This window comes from Aristolochia californica, unplaced genomic scaffold, assembly GCF_029961685.1.
Source record: "Aristolochia californica isolate CCGP_79_NKW_82.1479 unplaced genomic scaffold, dmAriCali1.0.hap1 SCAF_14, whole genome shotgun sequence".
Lineage (NCBI taxonomy): Eukaryota > Viridiplantae > Streptophyta > Magnoliopsida > Piperales > Aristolochiaceae > Aristolochia > Aristolochia californica.
The window spans coordinates 6,981,653-7,003,261 of record NW_027181815.1 but is presented as its reverse complement, the minus strand read 5'-3'; the positions used below and the strand labels follow the sequence as shown (position 1 = coordinate 7,003,261).

Sequence of the window (21,609 nt, the reverse complement as noted above, 5' to 3'; positions counted from 1 at the left end):
TTAGAGAGGAGGTGGAAGAAATTATTTATGAATTCTTATCACTTACTGAATTTGGTGTTGGCTGTTTGCAGATTCCGAAGTTGCCAGATATTGATACCTCACTGCAAAATAATGCACAGGTAGCAGCTAATATCATGGACCGGCCGCCTATAAGTGAACTTGCAGGATGAACTCACAAATGTTACCCGATTGCCAGTCCATTGGGCACTTTAGAACCTACAAGAGAACTCTCCATGGAGGGTGCACCATGAACTTGTACAGGTTTTTCTAGACGCACACAATTATTTCTTTAGATGTAGCTTAGGTAATACCACACTTAATGCCTTTCTTTCTTTTTTATTAAAAGACGAGCCTTTGTAAGTGTAACTTTACCACCATCAATGTAAACTATTAAGTCACCAGTGTTCTCCGCCTGTATATAAGATTGTAAAGGATGATTTGCTTTCTGAAATGTGCTGATGGCAACAAAACAAATGTTAAATTAGAAGTTTGGCAAAAGGTTATATGTCCAGTGGTATATCCAAAATGGCTATATTAAGAAGCGTTTTATGACGGATGTCATTATTTATTAGTTCTAAACCGTTCATTCAAACTAGAGATTGAAGAAATAAACTCATCACCCTAAACTAGCAGTTAGTGAGCTGTTTCCGTTGGTGTATTTACCTGAAGGTAGTACATTGGGTCATGTATTGGTGATTTGGTTTAGCCATCCTCTACTTTTTCAATATAGGGAAAAAGAAAGATTTAGAAGCAGATGCAATTGCCGTCTCGACCGCATGATGTTCTTGAGTTGAGAATTACCAATCATAACTCTCGAGTCACAGAAAGGGACTACTCCAGGTTAGCAGATTAGATCTCCAGAACAATGAAGACTTCATGCACCCACTTTTATTCTATAAACAACTACTTAGACATCCAAGGAGACTAAATAACCATAGCAAAAACCTCGTCTAAAACTGCAGCGTTTTTCAGCGTTCTCGTTCCTAGGAATTGTCATTGTCTTCTCTCTACCGGTAAGACAGAAAGCTGTTATAGAGAACAGAATAATATATGGTATAGAACATGTTTATCTGAAGTTTACCCCGAAAATTAAATAAAAAAAAAAAAAAAAAAAAAACACACGCTGAGCCTTCTATTCTGGTTCAAAAAACTTCTGCAACCCAACCATGGGAAAGGAGAAGCACCTACGCTGCTTAGTTTTTGTGCACAAAAAGTTTAGGCCAGTGCTCCTGCCACAGCCCAACGGAATGAGAATGAAGGAAGAAGCATCTCATGCCAAGGGTGTAAACAAGATAGTTCAGAAATTTTAATTGTGGAAGGAACAAATATACCAAATGTTTATCAACGATTCCCAGTGCTTTCTCATACTTACGGAGCAGTTTAACCCTTTCCCACAATTTGTTCGGCATATGAGCCCTTTCTATGGTTTTCATGTAGAGGTAAAAACACTCCTATCTCAAGGATCAAGACCTCAATATTAATATCAGACCAAAAAGTGATTAGAATACAATCAATAGTGTGGACGTATTCTGTTTTATCAGTACAAACTTGCACACTAATCAAACACACTGAAACCCCAAAAGGGTAACATACCGTCATGGTCACGGATCATCGCAGTAACTACTAGCAAGGGGACAGGAGTTACAACTTGAATCCTTACCATTCCAATCCACTTAAGTTACATTTTCTTTCCTAGTGCTTCCTATGTGGCTTTGCTTTAAGGTGCCTGAAAGAAGAAGGAAAGGAAATGACATTTCAATCATAAACTAGAGTTGAGAGTATTTAAGGCAGGGGTAAATAATCAGTCTTCTTTGTTAACTTTGTATTAGGTATGTAGTCTGTAAAAAGATAATTCAGAGAAAGATAAGAAAGAGAATAAATAGAAGAAGAAGACGAATTGCATGCAAGAGAAAGCAGCTCATTAGGGGTTGAATCTTGACCTCTAACCTTTATATTAATCCACTTAAGTAAGACATTAGAGTAACGGGGAAAAAATATCCTCCTCATCTACCCACATACAAATTATAAATAAATAGAGAAAATAAAAGAATAAAATCAGACTCTCTTATTCTAGATCATCCCATTACACTTAAAAACATATAAAAGTCACAAGCTTACTATGAAAACATTAAATTACCCTTAACTCATGCTTCTTGTTCACCAATTTATGGTTTCTTTATTTTATTTGTGTTGGAATTGTGCATGAGGGTTTTCTTCTTTGATAGAAATCTCTTTGAAAAAGGTCTTTTCTTTTCAGCCAAGTACAAGAAAAGAGTGAAAGCTAGAGATGAAGAGATCTGGAAGAAGAGAGAAAGGTAGATCAAGAGGAGAAGAGAAAAGAACAGAAGGAAAGGAGAAGAGAAGAAGGAAGAGAGAGGCTCATGTGGAGAGAAGAGGAAAGGAAAGAGAGAGATCAACTAAGGAGTCTTAAGTGAAAAGGGCATGTTTAGGGGCTCCATTGGCCCTCCTCTCTTCCTCTACTTTTCACAAAATAGAGGAAAAGGCAACCAAACTCCCCCTTCTATGCGATAAAAAGGAATAAAGTCAATCTCAAGGCCATCCCAAAATGACTAACCAAACTTAGGAAGTCTTTTTCCTAACTAATAAATTCAAGATCTTTCTACTTACTAATCCATGTGAACTATTCCTTAACATTAATCCCACTGTCTTTTTATATACAGTTTTATTTATCTTTTATATAACTAATATAATTCTTGCTATTTTGCATGATTTTAACTTTATATCAAGGTTTACTAATGATAAGGTCATATTTGGGAATATACTACTATCTTTAGTGCCAAATCTAGAAACTAAAAAAATACTTAATCGAAATTTAAACATCAATATTTTATTAAAAAATAAGAAAAAAAAAACTTAAAATGGTTTTTGATACATTCAAGAGTATCGTTTAGAATGATTCAATTGACTGATATGAAAGGTAACTATGCTACCTCTTCGCACACGATATAAGACGTTTTCTTCCCTTTTATTTCGAAGAAGACGGACATACACGTTACATAACATTGGATCAAATTAAATAAATCCTGCCGAGGTCTACTTAGTGTACACATATATATATATATAAATATACACCCCGTCTTAGATGCACAAGATGTTCGAAATCTGGTACGTAGATAGATGTGGCCTACCGGAGTGGTCTCCATCTACTGTCCCTTCTTCCGTATCTTCAGACGATGTACAGACTCAATAAATGTTCTGCGACACGAAGAAATAAGTTCACCATTAACAAAAATGAACCCACCCCGAAGACACGATTTGATGATTGAAATTAATGGGTAAAAGTGATGAATTTATTTAAGATTATCAGATGATCGAGGAAGAAGACATACTCCCAAGTTGCATCCCCGACGAGTAGCCAGTCTCCTTCTTTGTCCTGGTAGGTGAGAGTGTAACGAGTATGGGTGCCGATGGCGCTGGTCTCATCTGTTGGTCCAGCAAGAGAGAGAGAGAGAGAGTAGATGATCAGTTGGATTAACAAACAGGTCAATAAGAGTGGTAAAAGATTAGGGATGGTGATAGTTGCTTACCAATTCCGAACATGCGACTCAAGGTGGACGTGAGTTTCTGGTAAGAATCACAGTTAGAGAGATCGATCTTCCTTCCAATGGCCGCTCCGTCCATCTTCACCTTCACGTACAAGGACTGCGCAGCGGCTCCCTGTTTATAAGGTGCTGCTCCTCCAGTGCAATGACGCTTCCTCCATGACTTGACGGGGGGCCATCCCACTACACTCTTCTCGCTGTAGAGACACCAGAAACAATTAAACAATGGGTCGCTAATCTCGCTTGTTAGTGACAAACCGATCAATGAAACACTTCGGTCTTTCTAGTGCGGAAGCGGTAAGACTAACTTGGGTCGTGCATAGGACGAGTCGGCGGGGATCTCGTCGTCGTCGTCCTTCCGAGGATGAGGGGTCCACAACAGCGGGAGCGTGGGAGTCGATGAACGTGTATCCTCGAACGCCTCGTAGAATGGGCGCTTGGTGGTCAGGATCCTCGTCTCCTTGGGATCGTCGCAGTTGAGATCAAAGAAACTTGTGGGATGGTCGGGAAGAGCCAGACCCAGTTCAAGTTCCATAGTTTTTCGAGCAAGAAAAGGATCGGTCAACGTTGGGAGCAGACAAGAGGCAAGAAGCGCAGGACGGGGTGGTGACTGGTGAGTAATGACTAGGTAGAGAGATGAACAAAGGGGCTGGAGGGCTTTATACCCGGAGGAGATCAGGAAGGGCGAGATAAGAGGCGGGCAGAACGGGAACCGACAGGGGATTGGAGGCCGTCTTAGAAGAAGGGCGTCGTGGTCTGGGTGCACTCTGCTGCCCTTTTACCAGCGTCCTTTTCTCTGTCGGTCTTTTTCCCGACTGGATACGATGCTGTTCCTATAGATGACCCTTTTGCGGAGAGAGTCGTTTTCATCTCCCTGTCTTCTTCCCTCACCAGACATGGGAGAGGAAGACCTTCTGAGTTTCTCTCCTTTCACGTATTTGGTGGGGAGGGCAGACTGGAGACTAGACCTTAGTAGTGGTCTTGGACCACTTGAGCTGCAAGCCTGGCGACACAGGGTTCCAGTTCAAAGCTGCCATAGCTGTGCCCCTTAAATTGCAAGAAAGAGACAAGCTTTGTGACTTCCGTGATATAACCATCCCACCTAATGCCATCCGCATGCATACCAGCGTGCAGGACCACTTCCAAACACTGCCGGATTTGGCCCCTGAGAACTCCGGTTGCAGGTTTCTACTTGCGTCGGTGATGCCTTTATCTGGACTAGTGAAAGTGAAAGCCAGAGGGACCTGGTTTTGATTGCCATCTGATGATGAGATTCACTTTTATAATTGTTTCTTAATGCCATCATTAGAGGTCTTTTCTCTTCTGCTTAAAATTTTTTGGAATCATGGACGACAGAGATGACAGATCCCAACACACGGGCTGATTGCAAGTTTGGGCACAAAGCCATAAAACCATTAAAACTAACGCTTTCCCTCCCTGAATATTCTGCCAAAAAATTTCAACATGATCCCACAGAAGTAATGAAACTACTTTGAGCTGGTGTCAATGGAGCTAGGTTAGAAAGGCCCACCGAGGCCATGTGATGATCATGTGACAGATGTAGGGAGAATCACACACATTCCTAATCGGAATGGGTCGTTGAGTCCAATCACCCACAACTGGACTTGTGCACGTGTGGCTGAGGCCCACTTTATGTCTCTTAAACTAATGCGCCCATACCATCTCGGGAAGTAAAGAGGACCCATCGGCAATTGCTTATCTACCCCAACTGTCAATCGGATAAGGAGCCAGTTCAGCCCAGGGTCTGGCTCAGGGCACAACCATCCACCCCATTATTGTTCCTCACATCCACACTTGTGGGCATGTAGGTCGTGGAGGATGTCGGACTGTGGAACAGGTGGCAGTGTGGGTCCGGTTGAGTCATCAAGTATTGGACTTTTGTGCCTAGTACAAAGAACTCGCTTATTCTGTAATTTTTACTCGACTACGTGCTCTTATCATTTTTCCGACCTTGATATGAGCAGACAAGATAAAACAGCTTTACCAGTAAAAGATGATCTAGGAGTTGCTCCAGCAGCAACTGCCCAAGATTTGAGGTAGATTTTCCTTCCAAGTCTTAGATTCCATTGCTGGAAGGAAGTAGAAAAGATTGCCCAGCCGTGAGTGTTACACGTAGCTAAAACAAGATAACACCTTATCATTTCTTTGGCCTCTGGTTCCTACTTGATATCCTATTCGCATAACAGCTCCCTGATTTATTTATTTTTTATCTCCTTTACTTCTTTATTTTATTCTATAGTTCATGTAAGATGTATAATGTTCCGACAAACTCCAGTGGACGAACCCGCCTGTAAGCTTCAAAATTTTTTTAGTTAATTCACTTGAGCTGCTCAAACTCAAAAAGGGATTTCAAGATTTTCGATTACTCTTTCAGGATTTGGAAACTTTCGTTCCAACAATCTCTGCTTACCACGGACAAAAATCTACAAACCAAAAAATTCGGACAAGTAAAATCTGAACCATCCTGTCATTGTTCCATGGCTAGGATGCAGGGGCCAATTGCATAGATCGCTTGCCGCGTGATTCTGTGCAAAGATTTATTATCTTGTCTTCGTTTTGTTATCATTTCTTCGAAGCACAAAACTGGCATTCGAAGGAAGCTTGAAATGGGCTGCAATGGTAGAATTATTCCGAACATCTTGTCTGTGTGTCTGTTGCTAGTCAATGAGCAGGGCAGCGAAAGCAGCGAGATGCAATAAGGTTTAGCGTAGGGTAGCGGTGTTGGCATTAAGTGCCCACAAAGAAAGCCCGAGCAAGAAGCAGCGGTTGAGAATTGTGGAGTGGCCGTAGCGGCGGTTGTCCTCCACCAAACGAAAGACAGCGTCATGTCGTCTATCACTCTCTTGCTCCAGCAGCTCTCGACACCGACACTTATCTGCTTCTATTCCCTTCTCTCATTTCGTGCTTTTTCAACTTCACTCCCCACACGCCGACTTTAATGCCCAGTTCCCCTGTCTCCCTCTTCCTTCTCAACACTAAAGCATTTGTACTTTCTTGCCAGTTCCCTTCCGTGTCTGGACGCGGATTGGTTACGCAGTACCCCTCGCGTCTGGAGCACTTTTTCTTTCTTTACAGCTGAACATCTCGCAGTCAGCAGAAATCAATGGTCTTGGTAGTCGTTTACGAGTGACTGAATACGCGATCGATCATTCTGTTAGCATTCGAGTGAAAGGCGATCCAATGTTTGAACTATTAAGTGGGTTTTGATTTTTTAACGGTGGCTAGAAAAGGTTCTGACGATTCAGAAGGAGGATAAGTAAATAAATGCTGTGCCGATTCCAAAGATGCCAACTTGGCCTGCATGTCAGCGAAGTTCGTCGGATTGCTCTCCCCGTTTTTCTCCAGTGATGTCATCCTACGCTTACCTGAGCAAGAATAAACTCGGTTCAATTTGCTGGTCGCATCTGAGTTTTTTCGATTAAACTCAGTTCAACGATCAATACATAACATTATTTTAGGGTCATAAGATTATTATACTTTTAAAACATAAAAATTCTTATGGACAGCGATAGTGTTAGGGGGTGGGCAGCGTTCATGTACCTGTCTCAAAAAGAAACCCGGGTGGGAAGCAGCAGCGAGTGAGAGAGGCGGAGTGGTCGTCGCAGCTGCTGTCCTCCACCAAACGAATGACAACGTCGTCTATTAACTTATTGCACCACCAGCGGCTTTCTTCTTGCATGCCGCACACGCACGCTTTAATGCCCGGTTCCCTCTGAACCTCTGTACGATCTCTCACCAGAAACCTTCTATCAGTACTTGGCTTGCCGCCTTCGTCGACAGTGCGCCGCCCTGTTGCGGGCCAACCTCTGGTTTACATCCTCTCATTGATCTTTGCGACTCTAAGTTGTTATAAGGATTAAACGGTTAATGGGGCTAGCAGACTTGGGAAAGATTATCTGATGCGCTAATGATGCTCGACTTGGGAGCGGAGATGATCCAAATTTTCTCAGTTAGCTTCAACAATACAACAGCAGGAGAGAAGGGCATATAAGCCTGCAAATGACCTTCCTTGTGTATATTTTCCATTTGAAAGTATCAATACCCTAAACAGATACGTTATATCTTTCTTTTTTTAATATTTAGGGACTCCAACCCTGGCTCTAAACAGGTTCATTGTAAGAGTAGACATTTTGGTTTTCAGAAATGTATCAGTTTGTCAAAAACCCAATATGTCTAAAATGAGACGCACCCCGTATTACGTTGCCCAAACGTTACAAACGTTACAGTGATACATGTACATTACAAAAGAAAACAGATCACTGTATTTACCAGAGGAACTCACTAACAAAAGTTGAATAACAATAACAATATTCCGAGAAAAGACAATCCAATGTCACACACGATATTAAATATAATTAACCAATACACATTGGACTTCAAGGACCAGGTCTTCCGCCTTTAGTGTACTGAGTTGGAAGCCTATCAATTCCTTCCTCTCTCCTACAGAAAGCGCGATTTGTATCACATCAAACATTAGGATCCGTCACCTCTAGGAAATGATGCTTATTATCCTAAATGTAATCCCAAAACCGAATAACTAGAATTCCTTCAAGAAGATTAAATAAAACATGAGGCAAAAACCAAATGAGGAGAAATTGGTTTGCTCTGTCGTCTCTTTTGGTATATGCTGTGACAATTTGGAAAGATCATACATTTACTTCCATGTTTTACTTCAGCAATACAGTAGTGGAGAGAAGCCTTAAAGCCTGGTTAGAATTCTTCAAAACTGCATGAGATCTTGAAACATTCATTTTCCTCTTCTTTAAAAACTCCATGGAGTTCTGCACACAATGAGCAGGTGGTATGTCCTTCAAAATCACTGGATCAGACCTGCAAAAGACACCAAAGTTTAACAAATGTCATTTGCCCCGATACAATACTGCAGACCAATTTAACTGACAAAAAGGAAGCTGTTGTTTGTCATGAAAAAGGGAGGGCTTCAACTTAAATAAACTTAAGGAAGATAGCTGCCTACCCAGATTTTCGAGTCTTTCTTTTCTTCAATCTGTTTTTCTTGTCGATCAACTCATCTTCAGAGTCTGAGTGGAAGATTTGTCTGCAAATATTGAACAGTTTATCTTAGATCTGCCACGAACCCATTAAGATTCACTGAATGAGGCCATCTGAGTGGAAACTACTTAGAAAATAATATTAAGTGAAACTGTTTAATTTCACCGTTCTTCTCAGAATAGAAAAAAAGAAGAAACAGAAATATGATTAAAAAGAAGACATTTAACAGGTTGTCTAACCACAAGAATCTCAGACCCAACAGCACCCAGACTTAACTAATACAAGGCCAGAGCAAATATGATAAGGCAAGGGTTGAAGAAAAAGATATGTTTGGCTTTATGTGAGCACTTTCTGTGACTTAAACGTAAATAAACAAAACATCACTCTGGAAAAGTTCCTTTCCTAATCTAGGTGTGGTGTTTTTTTAAATTGTGACGTGCATCCTTGCATTTGGGAACCTAAAAGAACCCATCCAAGGGTCGCACTTGTGTAGTGACGTGCATCCTTGCATTTGGGAACCTAAAAGAACCCATCCAAGGGTCGCACTTGTGCTACATTGCAAAGAAATGAACCACCGACAGACTGAAACAGAAAATATAACAAAGAAACACATACTTCTCACGGGCTGCAAGAACATCAACAATGTGCTTTGGAAGCATCCCATGCATCCCCTCCTGATCCTCCTCCTCCTCCTCCTGAGGCAGTTCTGGTTCTGAAATTGCTTTGCTAACAGTCTCTCCTTCTACTTGTGTTTTTCTCAGGGCCCACTTCCTCCGTTTTTCTTTAGCCTCACGAGCAACTCTGCATAGACAGATGTAATTATTGTATAAATTGCTTCTAATTATCACATATGACTGGAAAAACACTGCAGCCTTGTTTGGTGTAAATATATTGCAGAAATCAAAATGAACAGTACATATTATTCTTTTTTCAATGATTGTAATTTTATTGATAAAAAAAAAAAAAAAAAAGTACAGCAGTAAGCCATCTCTTTTCCAGGGGGGCACACACACAAGATTATAGGAAGTGGGAAGACCCTGCGCAATGACTAGTTGGTCAGTCCCTTCCCTTGCTAACTATCAGCTATGCAATTAGCAGTTTGATATCTAAAAGACCTTTGACAATGCCTTAAATCTGTTCAATGATGTGCCATAGAATCAATTTTGATATCTAAAATTTGAGACAGCTCTCTTTGAAGACATTCACAACTTTAGGAGAAAGTAAAGAATTGGATTGCAAGCCCAGTTTTTACATTGAGAATCTCTGCCAAAAATGTCAACTCATTGACCTTATTTCAAATAAGAGAATAAGTAACGGTTGCCCCAGTAAAGACACTGACAGGTATATTAAAAATCCTACCATCAGTCAACACATCCAAATTTGATCACAAAAACACATTATAACCTTTTAAAATTTTACAAAAGCAATAACAATTTTAAAAAGTTGTACAAGCCTCTCCATGGTTTCTAAGATCTCCACTAAATCCAAAGTCCAACTTGTGGTGATCAAAATTTTCCAATTAACCATCAAAAGTGAATTTGGTGCATGAAGAAATGTTGGAAACACCATCTGGAAAAAAGAAAAAAAAAATTAAGAGAGAAGTGTGTGAAACAGCAACCAACTTGCCAATCCTTTCTTCCATGGTTTCTCTTTTTTTTGGTCAAACTCCTTCCATAAGGAAAAATAAGAGAATTTTTGAAAGGACAAAACTTTTTATCAAATGTAAGAAGGATTACTACAATGAAGACAACAAGAGATTTCCACAAGGCTGACATAAGGACTGTACAACCAACTTCAAGCTGTGTGAGGGAAGATAGGATAAGATGCCCAAGGAAAGCTCGGATTGTGAAAGTAATTTGAAAGAAGTAGAACTGCAAGTTGGGTATAAAAAGAGACAAAAAACCAATTTAAGTAGGGTCCTACAACAAGAGCTAATAATAATTAGGCATTGAAGAGGGGAGGGAGGGGGAATTAAGTGTCAGATCTTGAGTTCAGTCTCACCAGGAGTGAAGGAAGGGGGGGGGGGGGGGGGGGGGGGGGATGTTTGTGCACGTGTAATCAACATCAACATTCAAAGAAAAATAAAATAATACTTTGAAATATCCTATTGTCTGGGCATTAGGCAATGAGAGAAAACTAATGAAGTCCAAAGAATCCCAAGTGCAAGCTCTAACAGAAGCTTAATGTTATAGGTAGTGAAGTAAATAGGAATACAATTTCTGAACTTCACCCAGCAATGTTAACTCCACTCACATTGAGGACACAAAAAAAAAAAAAAAAAACTGACCAACCATTCAAGTAACTGCAAAAAAAACTTGGTGAAACATATAACCAGTCTGTAAAGAGGTAAAAAGTAGGCATTAGCAAGCTGAAGGAGTGAGAGCTTAAACCAGTGGAGGACCAACAACAGCAACAAAGATGAAATCAAGGCTCGTGCTCTTAAGCCTCAAATGAGCTTAAGAAAAAATACAGGGGCACATAAAGTAGAACATTGCTGACCTACTCTTATTTGCAGTACTAGTTAAACTGGGATTCATGGTCTGGGAAGGCCATTTCTATCAAAATAGCTCTTATATGTTGTCTCTCTTTTCAGCTCCAACACCAGGGCGAAAAGTTTGTTTTCCCACATTTTCTCTCAGTTAAACACGCGATTTGCCATAAAGATGAAGATTATCTTGGCACGAGACCCATGAGGCAATTCCTTTAGATACACAGAGGAATATGTTCCTCAATAAAAAACAAGTATTGTGCCTCAATAAAAAAGAAGTATTAAGCAGTTCAGTGCTAACATCAGAGTACCCTGTGCTCTATGCAGGGAAAAGGTACACAACAACAACCTCCAAAAAAGAATTGGTTTGCATAAAATCCAAGCAGAGTTATGGGTAGCTATAGTATCCTGTGTCGATCCCCTTTCCCATTTATGGCTAAATCTGACCATAAGCACATCCTTTTTTTACTTAAAAGAAAAGGACAATCCATGTTCCATATCACGGAGAAGGACATGGAAGCAGCGGTGAAGAGGTTCTGACAGCTTCTGGGAAGCTTGAGCTCAAATTGAGCTGAAGCTACTACCATTCTTCGACAGAGCAAGGGGAAGGGAAGAGTTGATGTTGTATAAAGAGGGGGGTAAGGAAGTCACTAAATAGGACACTTAATGAGCAAGCAATGGCTTTAGCTCTCAGAAATCATAGGGATTTTTCCACTTGAAATTTTTAATTGGGCCATTTTCTTCAGAACTCTTTCCTCCATGGGTAAACCTCAAATTATTGCCCCATCAACAGGTTAAGAGGTACATTAATCGACGCACATCTCTCCAACAGTGATATCGAACCATAGACAAAGAAATACTCCTGACTCATATACGCCAGTTTATTGGATGAAAACACAGATGACTTGTATTAAACTTGGATTAGATGGAATTAGGTAGACAAGGAATTAATCCAGAGGCAGACACTTATCTAGTGAGCATTCTCTTAAGAATTATGAGTCTTTGCTTCCAAAGCCTCAGTTTACTTATGCAGCAAAGTTCACCAAAAACAAAACCTATTGAGATTGCTTAAAAAAAACCATGATACAAGTTGTTTAATCCATATGACTAGCTCCATAACCGGTGAACTGATATTAAACTACGGCTTAACACAACATGTTGAACTTGAGAAGTGGATCAACCCTGTGGTAGCAGTGCATGCATCTCCAATCAGAGTATTTCTGTTCTAATTGTTCAAGGGCAGTTAAAGGGATTTCTTTGCTAATATTACAGGAATGGTCAGGACACCCGGAGATGTCAAGGATGCATGTTACAGTGAATGAACACATTTATTTCCTAGATAGTAAAAAAGTCCAGCAGTTCCGACATCTTTAAATGCCTATAACTAGGTTTCAAGGCTTCACTTCAACAAAAGATAGACATAGCAGATCAAGTACTATTTTATCTCGAGAATCTATGTACCTTGTTTTGTTTTCCCACTGAATTTTCTTGATTTCACCGTCCTGTCTGATTCCCTGCATGTAATGTTCAATGAGTACGCACCGATTAACGGTGCTATTGAAAAGCCAAACGAAAGGATTTACTGTAGAGACTTCTAGAAATCCAAAAGCCAGGAAAGGAAGATGAAAGTAAAAAGAACCTGCTCGGTTGTGAACTCCTCCGGAGCATCAGAGCCGTCATCACTATCCATGAGAACTCCAAAGAGCAAAGAGTCTTTTCTTCTCGGCTTTCAAGTATCTCTTGCCGCACCCTGAGTTTAGGGCTTATTCGATCGAACCCGTCCGGGACCTTCCGGGTGAGGAGGGTGGTGTATAGGTGATAGCTGATGGCACTCCCACTTACGTGGGCTTTTGGGCCGAAATCAATCCATCCCTAGCCCGAGCTCATCTGTGAGTGTGCTCCCACCTTAATAATACAAATCAGATTCGTTTTTTAATTCCTCCACTTTTGTTACGTCTTTTGTGATCTATAATGTGATTGAATTACAGGACAACCTCTCGGTTCTCGAGTCCAGCCACCGGGCCCGCTTTTGTCGTGGGAGCCAAAGTGTTCCTGGTGGCAATTTTATCCCGGATCCTTCCCATCTCATCCTTTGTGTCTATTGTCTGTTCGGTACTTGCTCCGGGGTAAAAGCCAATACATTTTGTTTACGAGCGGGCCCTGTTTGGAATGGACGGCTGTACGCCAAGGAAAGGTTAGCTTGGAGTTCATGACACGTCAGAGAAGGCAAATTGGCTCGTCGTCGTTTTGAATTTTTAGAAAGAAGGTGTTTTATTTCTAGAAGGTAAAGTAAACTGCGCCGGTGCGGTTTACTTTGAATCACTCTCGGGATTATTCGGGAGGGAAGGAAAAGGGCAAAAGCACGAGGAGAAAAAACAGGCCGTTTCATGTGCTTGATTTGAGCGTTAATAATTTTTGGCCAAGGCTGCTACTCGTTTGCTTCCGTTGTAATTTCCCTCTCCGTAGGGGCTATCGCTTTCGTCCCCCCCCCCCCCCCCCCCCCCCCCCCCTTGCTCAAAATGGCTGCTCACATTATGTGAATAACGCTTCCGTTCCGCTCGTCGTTTTATTCTCTCATCACTTTGTAAGCACAAGGAATTGCAGAAGAAGTGGCTCTTCTGTGATGCTCTCTGCTGTTCCTCATTAACGGCAAAATCGCGTGTTTCGATATGGCTTCTTGTTTTAAGTTGTGCTGTCGAAAGGACTCGGATCGGTAGGTGGAGGGAAAGAGAGATAAGAACCGATATGGAATTGTTATGTTTTTTATTCTTCCTTTTTTTTTTCCTTGGATAGCAATAAGCTGCATAGAGTGGTTGTTGATGTCTGGGATAGGGTTGTAGTTGGTGCTTTTAATTTATTTGGCAATGTTTTACGGTATTACAGAAAAGAGCACAAGCGAACGACGTGGAGGATTTTCTCTTTGAAGGAATTGCATTCTGCGACCAACAATTTTAACTATGACAACAAGCTTGGAGAAGGGGGATTTGGAAGTGTCTACTGGGGACAGCTGTGGGATGGATCACAAGTACGGAATCATTGTGTCTTATATACTCTACTTCTGTTTTTTTTTCCTTATGCCATTACTTTGATTTACTTCGTTGTTCTTACTGATTGCATTTTGGCTGTGGTTTTTTGTTACTCTCTTGAATTCCACTGTGTTCTTCACTGGTAGCAAATAATCAAGTTCTGGTTTTGCTTTTATGAAAGTTATAGAAGTTAGCAGCCTGATTGGTGGAATTCTATTGCTCAAATTAGAAAGATCAAATAGCAGGTGTAGGCCAATGTCATGTCATAGATTTCTTCATTGTTCCTATGGGTGGCGACACTGGCCTGCCAGTTCTTAGGCAAATTTTGTTTGCGCTTAAAAGTAATTTTTGGTCCATTAATTCATACGGATCAGGAGAATTTGGGTTACTGTTGTAGCAATTACAGCAAACTTAAAATACTATCTTCTGCAATTTCCCTGCAGTGATGTCTGCACTTTTTGCTTCTCAGAGATCCAAAACAGTTTTAACTGCCTATTTAGAGAAAGCGAAGTCTCCCTTTCATCAGTCCAACTCATTTTTAGAGATTGTTTTTCTTATGTATGCTTCTTAGTCTTACTTGAAATTGTTTCCCATTTTCCATATGAAAAGTAAAAGAATAAAAGGAAATAGATTGTCACGGTTCTCTAGACAACGTCCAGATGCATTCTGGGGCATATTAGGGAGTGCCTTCCACTGTTAGAAAGAGAGAGAGGGAGGAGGAGAGATGTAAAGAATGACGATCTTATTCTCAAGGATGAGTCCCTGAGAATTTAGCTGGGGAGATACTCCGAACTTGTTTAGTTGTCGAGATAAGATAATTCTTTCTTATCTGGGTACAAGATTACCTTGGTCATAGCCTTGGCACAAGGTTATCCTGGTAATTGCTGATTCACACATTGTGCCATCTTTTACAATACTAAGTCTTTCTTTATTCTTGACTCTTTCAAACTGTATTAAGCATGATTAAATTTTATTTTTCTTCAGATCATAAGGCTTTGGTTAGGCATGCTTCATAATTATATGAATTCAGTACAAGAAATGCCTGCCTATTGAAGATAATTAGCCCAATATGTGTCTTAATTTTAATAAATTGAAGTAGTGATTGGGCTTCAGATTTTAGTTTTGAAACCAAAACAAATATATCATCATTATCATTATTGCCACCACCACAACAACCTTTATGTCACGGTCAAGTGGTGATGCTTCACATCAAATGTGGGAGAGCTGTTTGCTGTATATACTGGAGGTAAGGATCCTTGAGTTGCCTTGTTATTTTTTAGGAGTTTAGGGCTCCTGACACTTGTCTCAACTATGTAACCAACACTTCTTTATTCTGATTTACAAAGAAACATTTATGGTTTTCTGTCATTAATTTGTTTCCTCTAATATCTTAGAACATTAATTTATTGCCCTTATTTATTGTTAAAACCCTAGTTTTGTATTTTATACTGATCATTATTACTGATAGAAGGTGATATAATATACCTATTGAATTTGATAATTTGTTCAAATGTGTTGTTAGTGATCGCTTTTCACTTGGACAGATGGAATTTTGAACCCTTGGCAAAGGGGGAAAATTTCTGAGATTAATCTGATTTAAAAATTATTGGTTTATTCTGATACTTTTAACTCATCGGTAGAAAGCTGCATATGCTTCTAGGAAAGACACTTATGCTAACTGCTTGAACAAGTAAATTTTTTAAAATAATTCAAACAATAGACTCTTGAAGCAACTTCCATACACTATTTATTGGTCAAGTGGGCAGAATAAACCATTAATCTGGCTCTCATTAGATTAAAAATTGGCTCTAGATATTTTCTCAAGAAAAAATATTGAAGGCTCTTGATCACATGTCTTTAGGATTCACTGTCTTATAGGAGATGGTTCTTTGTCATTTAAACTTTGTACTAGTTCTTTTGTCTTAGTTTTTTACTGAGAAAATGATGCTCTGTCTGTATATCTCCCTTCATCATTTTCTAATGAGTTATTTTGAACATCAACTTCATATAGGGTGAGTAGTTTAATAATTGCAAATTTGTATTCTTTCCTTCTTAAGCCATTATTTTATTGTTCTGGAACAAGTTCATTTTGCAGGCGTGGGCTTTAAACTATTCATTTATGTTATTTGTCTGATGAATTGTTCAAATCAGTTTAGTTATCAGTTCTGGTGTTTTCCTCATGCTGGATACAATTTTCTTTGGCTAGAATTACTGTATTTGTTGCAATTGTGTAGAATGTAGAAAATTTTGTCTGTGGAATGTGGAATCAATCCCAACTTCTAATCTGTTATTTATATCTTCTGAGAATGAGAACTCTATTTTATGAGGGAATTAAAATGGTTTGATTTAATATTGTAATGCATAATTTTAATTATTATCACTTCTGATATTAAAATTTAATAATTTTTGGGTCTATCTAGTTTTCTGTATATGATAACAAGAATGAATTGAATGCTCCATGACTATCTTTGATGTTATTTTCTTGGGGAACCTTTTGTAATTGAGACATGTATACTGGGATTGGAATTGTCTGATGGGTTTTTGTATGTAGTTGAAATGCTTCTGAGGCTTAAGCTTTCTGAAAAGCAGGTGATGATCATGCTTCGATTTTGTTTGATTCTTTCTTTTCCAAATCTTTTAAGTTCTGCAATTCTCAAAGTCTAGGATAAAAGATCTTCAGCATAGGTTAGTGTTCAGATTGTTGTACTATTAGGTCTCTGCACTAAAAAATCACCAAAGTGCTTGAACATGAGGTTTTTATTTTTTATTATTTTTTAAAGTAGTGAAATTAGGTTTCCTTTTTTTCTTTTTATGAACTTCCTACTTTTGGGGTTGTTGACATTGCATGTTAAAGAAATTATTTAGTTCTCTTACCATAACTTCTGCTGTTTTATATTTTTTACCCTCAAATTGCTAAGGTGTTCGTTTCTTGACATAAGATTATTGAAATTCAATTTGCGGAAATCAATATATATTTCGGCATCCAAGTGTTTAAACATTTTACTGAGTTTTAATTATGAACTTTCTCTAAGAATGGATAATCTAACTAAGGTACCTTTGCAGATTGCTGTTAAAAGGCTGAAAGTCTGGAGCAACAAAGCTGAAATGGAATTTGCTGTTGAGGTTGAGATCTTAGGAAGAGTCAGACACAAAAATCTGCTCAGTTTGCGTGGCTACTGTGCTGAAGGGCAAGAGCGTCTTATAGTCTATGATTACATGCCCAATCTGAGTTTACTATCTCATCTCCATGGACAGCATTCATCAGAATGCCTCCTTGATTGGCCTCGACGGATGAAGATAGCTTTTGGATCAGCTGATGGTATCTTGTAAGTCTCACATTCAGCGCTTTTTATGATGCTTGTATTACTGGCAGATCATTCTAGTATCAACATATCACGTTGAAAAACTTCTGGTGCCTGTTGTTCCTGCCATTAAACTAATACAACTGCAAAAGACAAATTCTACGAGGACAAACCACTCAGCTCTTCTTAGTTTTGATACTTGTTATTGCATTCTTTTTCTTTTTCTCTTGTATCTATTGACTAAGTTCTTGTGCTTTGTAGTTATCTCCACCATCATGCGACTCCCCATATAATCCACAGGGACATTAAAGCAAGTAATGTATTGCTGGATTCAGATTTTCAGGCCAGAGTCGCTGATTTTGGATTTGCAAAATTCATACCTGATGGAGCAACTCATGTTACAACAAGGGTAAAAGGTACGCTTGGCTACCTTGCTCCTGAATATGCCATGCTTGGTAAAGCCTCAGAGAGTTGTGATGTGTACAGCTTTGGCATACTGCTACTAGAGATAGCTAGTGGTAAGAAACCCATTGAGAAAGTAAATCTCACAACTAGGAGAACCATCACTGACTGGGCTCTCCCTTTGGTTCGTGAGAAAAGATTCGATGAAGTAGCAGACCCAAAGCTGAGTGGAAAGTATGTGCAGGAAGAACTGAAGAGGGTGGTGCTTGTAGCACTTGTGTGTGCTCAGAGTAGGCCTGAGAAGAGACCAACAATACTTGAGGTGGTGGAACTGCTAAAAGGAGAGTCAAAAGAGAAATTATCTAATTTGGAAAATGATGAATTATTCAGGTGTGACTCACCCCTTCAGGAAGATAGCTCAGAGTTCATTTCGGAGGAAAAGGATCTTAAAGAGGTTAAACAAGTTACTGGTTCTGGAGGTGAAGTTACTGATGGCAGCAAGTAGTTGTTTGGTGTTTTGAACTCATATACAAAGTAGTCCCCAATATAAATTGGGCGGACAACCTGATAGGATTCTTGTTAAAACTTACCTAGTGATGTCTGTTTCGGCTCCTGGGTAGAAAAAGTGGTTGATTGATTTGTTTTGTGCCAACGTGTATTTTCATCATTTGTGCAAGAAAGGCTTTTGTTGTATACTTATTGGAAAGCGTGGTTTGGAGAAGAAGGGATTTGGTCTGTGCTTTGCTGTGTTGCGTAAATTCTTCTTAATACTGCTTATACAGACAACGATTTATATATCTTGTTCATTCAGATGATTGCATGGTAACTTGGTAATGGTCATCATTTTCTCCTTCGCTTCTTTGCGCCTTCCTCCTCAGATCTTTGGGTACTTCGGCCAAAGCCATTAGGTGCAAGTAATCAATAATTTGCTGTCCAAGATTTGAATACTGATGCAAGAAAACAACTGTTCTAACACACCCGGTGCATCTTTTTTGGATCAAAATCGGTGCTTTACTGAAGAATGAAGGTGCTGCAAGAGATGTATAGCATCAATCGATGCTTGCAATAATTGAAAATTAAAAAAAAAAAAAAACGTCTTCAATGCTTGCAAATACATCCAAAGTTTTTGTATTCTCCTTTTTTAATAGTATCCTCCTTTCGCGCTGTTATGTTTTTAGTCATCAAAACTTAAAAAGATGGGAAGAGAGTACAGTGACTGGACACGACAATCTATCATTACATTTTTCAGGTTTTCAAGTTGGGAGTTAAAAAGAGAGTGGTGAACGACTTTACAAGCTTTATTTACAAGGTAAGTATGGTTGGAGAGGCACTAGGTGGGACTTGTTCTTGACTGCATCATGAGCTTAAATTCCTCGAAATTAACTTTACCATCGCCATCCTTGTCCACCTTCTTGATCATGTTCTTGCAGTCTTCCGCCCCTCGATTTAGTCCTAAAGAAGCCATAACTAGACCCAGTTCCTCCGCGGTTACCAACCCGTCCCCGTTCTCGTCGAACACATCGAAAGCTTCCTTCAAATCGTCCAGCTCTTTTCCTTCTCCTCCATCTTCTTCCCCTTTTACCATAGATTCGTACAGAATACAAAACTCCTGTAAATCTATCAGACCATCTTTGTTCGAGTCGAACTTCTCCACTGTGGTACTAATCTGTTCCTCGGTGACAAAGAGGCCCAAATCCTCCAGTGATTCCTGCAACTCCCGCTTCGTGATGGACCCGTCACCGTTCTTGTCGAAGGTGGCGAAGACCATTTCCAGCTCCTCCTTGTCGATGTGGCTTATATTGGTGGTGGGGTCTCTGGTCGGCGCAGCGACGACTTTCCTGGAAGTGGGCATGGGGAGGAGAGCAGAAACCCAGGAAATGAACTTCGATGTAGAGAAAAAACAAACTAAGCCACAAAAGAAGAGCGCCGGTAGCAAGAAAAGGGTCATCATGATGTCCACGAATTAGACGAAGAGACGAAGACGAAGATAGAGGAAGAAGAATAAAGAGCGTGTGGGGACGTCAAAGACCTTGCCTTAAAGCTGAAGAGAGATAAGCTGCAAGCGACGTTTGATCTCACAAACCGCGTGAAACTATAATAACGGTAAATCATGGGCGTTTGTAGTTGGAAGTTGCAGAAACCAGGTCTGGAGAAGACTACTACACCGCGTGAAAATTAAGATTACTAGCAGAGTGGTTGTAGGTAGATTCCATGGACAAATTCAGAGAGAGAATTATTCCAAGAGAGGCACTACTATGCAAGGAACTGACTCTTTAATTACAGGAAAAGACGAAATTTTAATTCAGGTTCCGTATTTTGTACTTTCAACATATTTTATTTTGTTTCTCAACCGAGGCAGTGTCCACTCCAAACAAACGAACTTAAGGTTGGACCAGATAAACTGGCTACGCTGCATTCAAATATGATTTTAAAGTATAAGCACAGTGAGATTTGAAAACTCAATAATTAGAGTTTTTTTGTTTAAAATAGTTATGAAATGCTCCAAAGAAGAATCTAATTTAAAAGACTCACCACCAAAACTTAATTCCATCCTAATAGTTGATTGAATGGATTCATATAAAGCCTCTTCTCTCTCATACCCGTTTGACTTATCTCTGTCCGGTTGAGTACACTTCTTGCCCACACTTAGCTCCATTCGATTATTCTTCTAGCCTTCTTTGACTAGCCATTTGAACATTTAGTCAAACGGTCTTGTCTGAGGTGTGTGTTTTTTTTGGTTAATTGTGCTTACTTAAATTTCACAATTAGTAATTGTTAAGTATTTGTTATCATCAAAAGTCATCAAAGTTGAACCCAACCCCTAGTAATTCTGATCCTTACCTGTTTGACCCAGCCCCATACCCACATCTAATTCTGAGTCTAATCTGTTTAACTCAACCTGATACCAACTTCTAATCCCTGATCCTTTGATGCTTGATCTTGGTTTTTGGCTGAAAAAGGGTCACCCTTTTCTCCAATAGTTAGCATTCATGGAATTAACCACTTTCGAGATTATCATTTCATTAGAGAAAAGGAGAGAGATATGATTAGAAAGGGAACCAAGTGAGAGACAACTCTAAATCAAGCACATGTTGTGTAATGAAGACTAATTACATCTGGACGGAAAAAGGGCAAATTTGTAGTTAATTACTCCCATCTACGTAAAGTTGGAGATCTTATTAGTAAAATTTAAGATAAATGTAGAGAAGCGCATGCGAGTCAATGACAGAGGCATTTGTGGAGGACAAAGGACCCACAGTCCACAGAAGGAAGGAAGAAAAATCAAAACTGGTAGGGGTGCACTCTGGCCACAAACAGAGAGCTAAGGCCGTCCATCCATGTGTTCCTAACATGGGCATCGCCGCTTTCCACATAGGCTTAGCAATACAGCTTACAAGATGGGGATCTTAAAATGCTTCTTCTGTTTTTTTTTTTTTCTTCCAGCAGCATCATAGAGTTTGTTTACGGCTGCTTCATGAAGTGACCTCTCCACAGTCCCTCCACCAACCCATGGACAGATTTCGTAACTGGTCATATTCCCTCCCACTTTCTTTCCTCCATTTTCAGAGAATCTAACTTCTCTTCACACCTTTGGTCTCTCATGCATGGAGCCTCTTGCAATTTTTTTTTTTTTTTTGTCAACATGAGTGCTCTTACCAGTATTATTCTTCGGTCTTCTGTAAACAGATCCATATACCCACTAGATGTGGATCATGTCATTGCAATCAAATATACCCTTGACCATCCCGGCATGTTGACTTTTCTAGCAGTCAAAAAATGGGAAAAGATAACGCCCT

General features: G+C 39.7%; 5 protein-coding genes across 6 annotated transcripts in view; 2 read left to right on the top strand and 3 right to left on the bottom strand.

The window, feature by feature from the left end:
• The window catches only part of LOC137949771 (DExH-box ATP-dependent RNA helicase DExH15 chloroplastic-like), a 28,243-nt gene extending 27,756 nt beyond the window's left edge, over window positions 1-487 (top strand). The window contains exon 16 of the mRNA XM_068795953.1: window positions 72-487. Coding sequence (XP_068652054.1) covers window positions 72-170 — 99 coding nt within the window. The 3' untranslated portion in view covers window positions 171-487. The remainder of the gene's footprint in view (window positions 1-71) is intronic.
• Window positions 488-1,475: 988 nt separating this feature from the next.
• Window positions 1,476-4,311, bottom strand: LOC137950825 (auxin-responsive protein IAA31-like). 2 transcript variants are annotated; one of them, XM_068797453.1, is made up of 5 exons: window positions 3,872-4,311; window positions 3,549-3,760; window positions 3,351-3,444; window positions 3,150-3,216; window positions 1,476-1,726 (listed from the first exon to the last, which is right to left on the bottom strand). In XM_068797453.1, exons 1-4 carry the CDS (start codon window positions 4,096-4,098, stop codon window positions 3,165-3,167), a joined length of 585 nt encoding a protein of 194 aa, XP_068653554.1. In that variant the 5' UTR covers window positions 4,099-4,311; the 3' UTR covers window positions 1,476-1,726; window positions 3,150-3,164. The 2 variants fall into 2 exon arrangements, with proteins under 2 accessions (XP_068653554.1, XP_068653555.1); XM_068797454.1 differs by lacking the exon at window positions 1,476-1,726 and having other exon boundaries at window positions 2,933-3,216; window positions 3,872-4,300.
• Window positions 4,312-7,915: 3,604 nt separating this feature from the next.
• On the bottom strand, window positions 7,916-12,878 carry LOC137950572 (uncharacterized). Its single transcript, XM_068797120.1, has 5 exons — window positions 12,722-12,878; window positions 12,544-12,596; window positions 9,210-9,395; window positions 8,560-8,640; window positions 7,916-8,414 (listed from the first exon to the last, which is right to left on the bottom strand). The coding sequence occupies exons 1-5, from the start codon at window positions 12,770-12,772 to the stop codon at window positions 8,252-8,254; spliced, it is 534 nt and encodes a 177-aa protein (XP_068653221.1). The 5' UTR covers window positions 12,773-12,878; the 3' UTR covers window positions 7,916-8,251.
• A 717-nt stretch (window positions 12,879-13,595) lies between these two features.
• Window positions 13,596-18,618, top strand: LOC137950053 (PTI1-like tyrosine-protein kinase At3g15890). Its single transcript, XM_068796404.1, has 4 exons — window positions 13,596-13,795; window positions 13,966-14,107; window positions 17,172-17,434; window positions 17,672-18,618. Exons 1-4 carry the CDS (start codon window positions 13,752-13,754, stop codon window positions 18,315-18,317), a joined length of 1,095 nt encoding a protein of 364 aa, XP_068652505.1. The 5' UTR covers window positions 13,596-13,751; the 3' UTR covers window positions 18,318-18,618.
• Window positions 18,619-19,142: 524 nt separating this feature from the next.
• On the bottom strand, window positions 19,143-19,664 carry LOC137950337 (calmodulin-like protein 7). The gene has a single exon (XM_068796742.1). It carries the CDS (start codon window positions 19,662-19,664, stop codon window positions 19,143-19,145), a length of 522 nt encoding a protein of 173 aa, XP_068652843.1.
• Window positions 19,665-21,609: the final 1,945 nt, after the last annotated feature.

What these genes read in the sequence shown, in the direction of transcription:
- LOC137950825 (XM_068797453.1), bottom strand. Translation starts at nt 4,098, where the DNA reads ATGGAACTTGAACTGGGTCTGGCTCTTCCCGACCATCCCACAAGTTTC. An exon ending in TCGTCCTATGCACGACCCAA is followed by an intron (nt 3,761 to 3,871) that starts GTTAGTCTTACC and finishes GTGTCTCTACAG; the next exon opens with CGAGAAGAGTGTAGTGGGAT. An exon ending in GAGTCGCATGTTCGGAATTG is followed by an intron (nt 3,445 to 3,548) that starts GTAAGCAACTAT and finishes CTGGACCAACAG; the next exon opens with ATGAGACCAGCGCCATCGGC.
- LOC137950572 (XM_068797120.1), bottom strand. Translation starts at nt 12,772, where the DNA reads ATGGATAGTGATGACGGCTCTGATGCTCCGGAGGAGTTCACAACCGAG. An exon ending in CAGTGGGAAAACAAAACAAG is followed by an intron (nt 9,396 to 12,543) that starts GTACATAGATTC and finishes CTGTCTATGCAG; the next exon opens with AGTTGCTCGTGAGGCTAAAG. An exon ending in AGAAAGACTCGAAAATCTGG is followed by an intron (nt 8,415 to 8,559) that starts GTAGGCAGCTAT and finishes TGTCTTTTGCAG; the next exon opens with GTCTGATCCAGTGATTTTGA.
- LOC137950053 (XM_068796404.1), top strand. Translation starts at nt 13,752, where the DNA reads ATGGCTTCTTGTTTTAAGTTGTGCTGTCGAAAGGACTCGGATCG. An exon ending in TGTCGAAAGGACTCGGATCG is followed by an intron (nt 13,796 to 13,965) that starts GTAGGTGGAGGG and finishes ACGGTATTACAG; the next exon opens with AAAAGAGCACAAGCGAACGA. An exon ending in AGCTGTGGGATGGATCACAA is followed by an intron (nt 14,108 to 17,171) that starts GTACGGAATCAT and finishes GTACCTTTGCAG; the next exon opens with ATTGCTGTTAAAAGGCTGAA.
- LOC137950337 (XM_068796742.1), bottom strand. Translation starts at nt 19,664, where the DNA reads ATGCCCACTTCCAGGAAAGTCGTCGCTGCGCCGACCAGAGACCCCACC.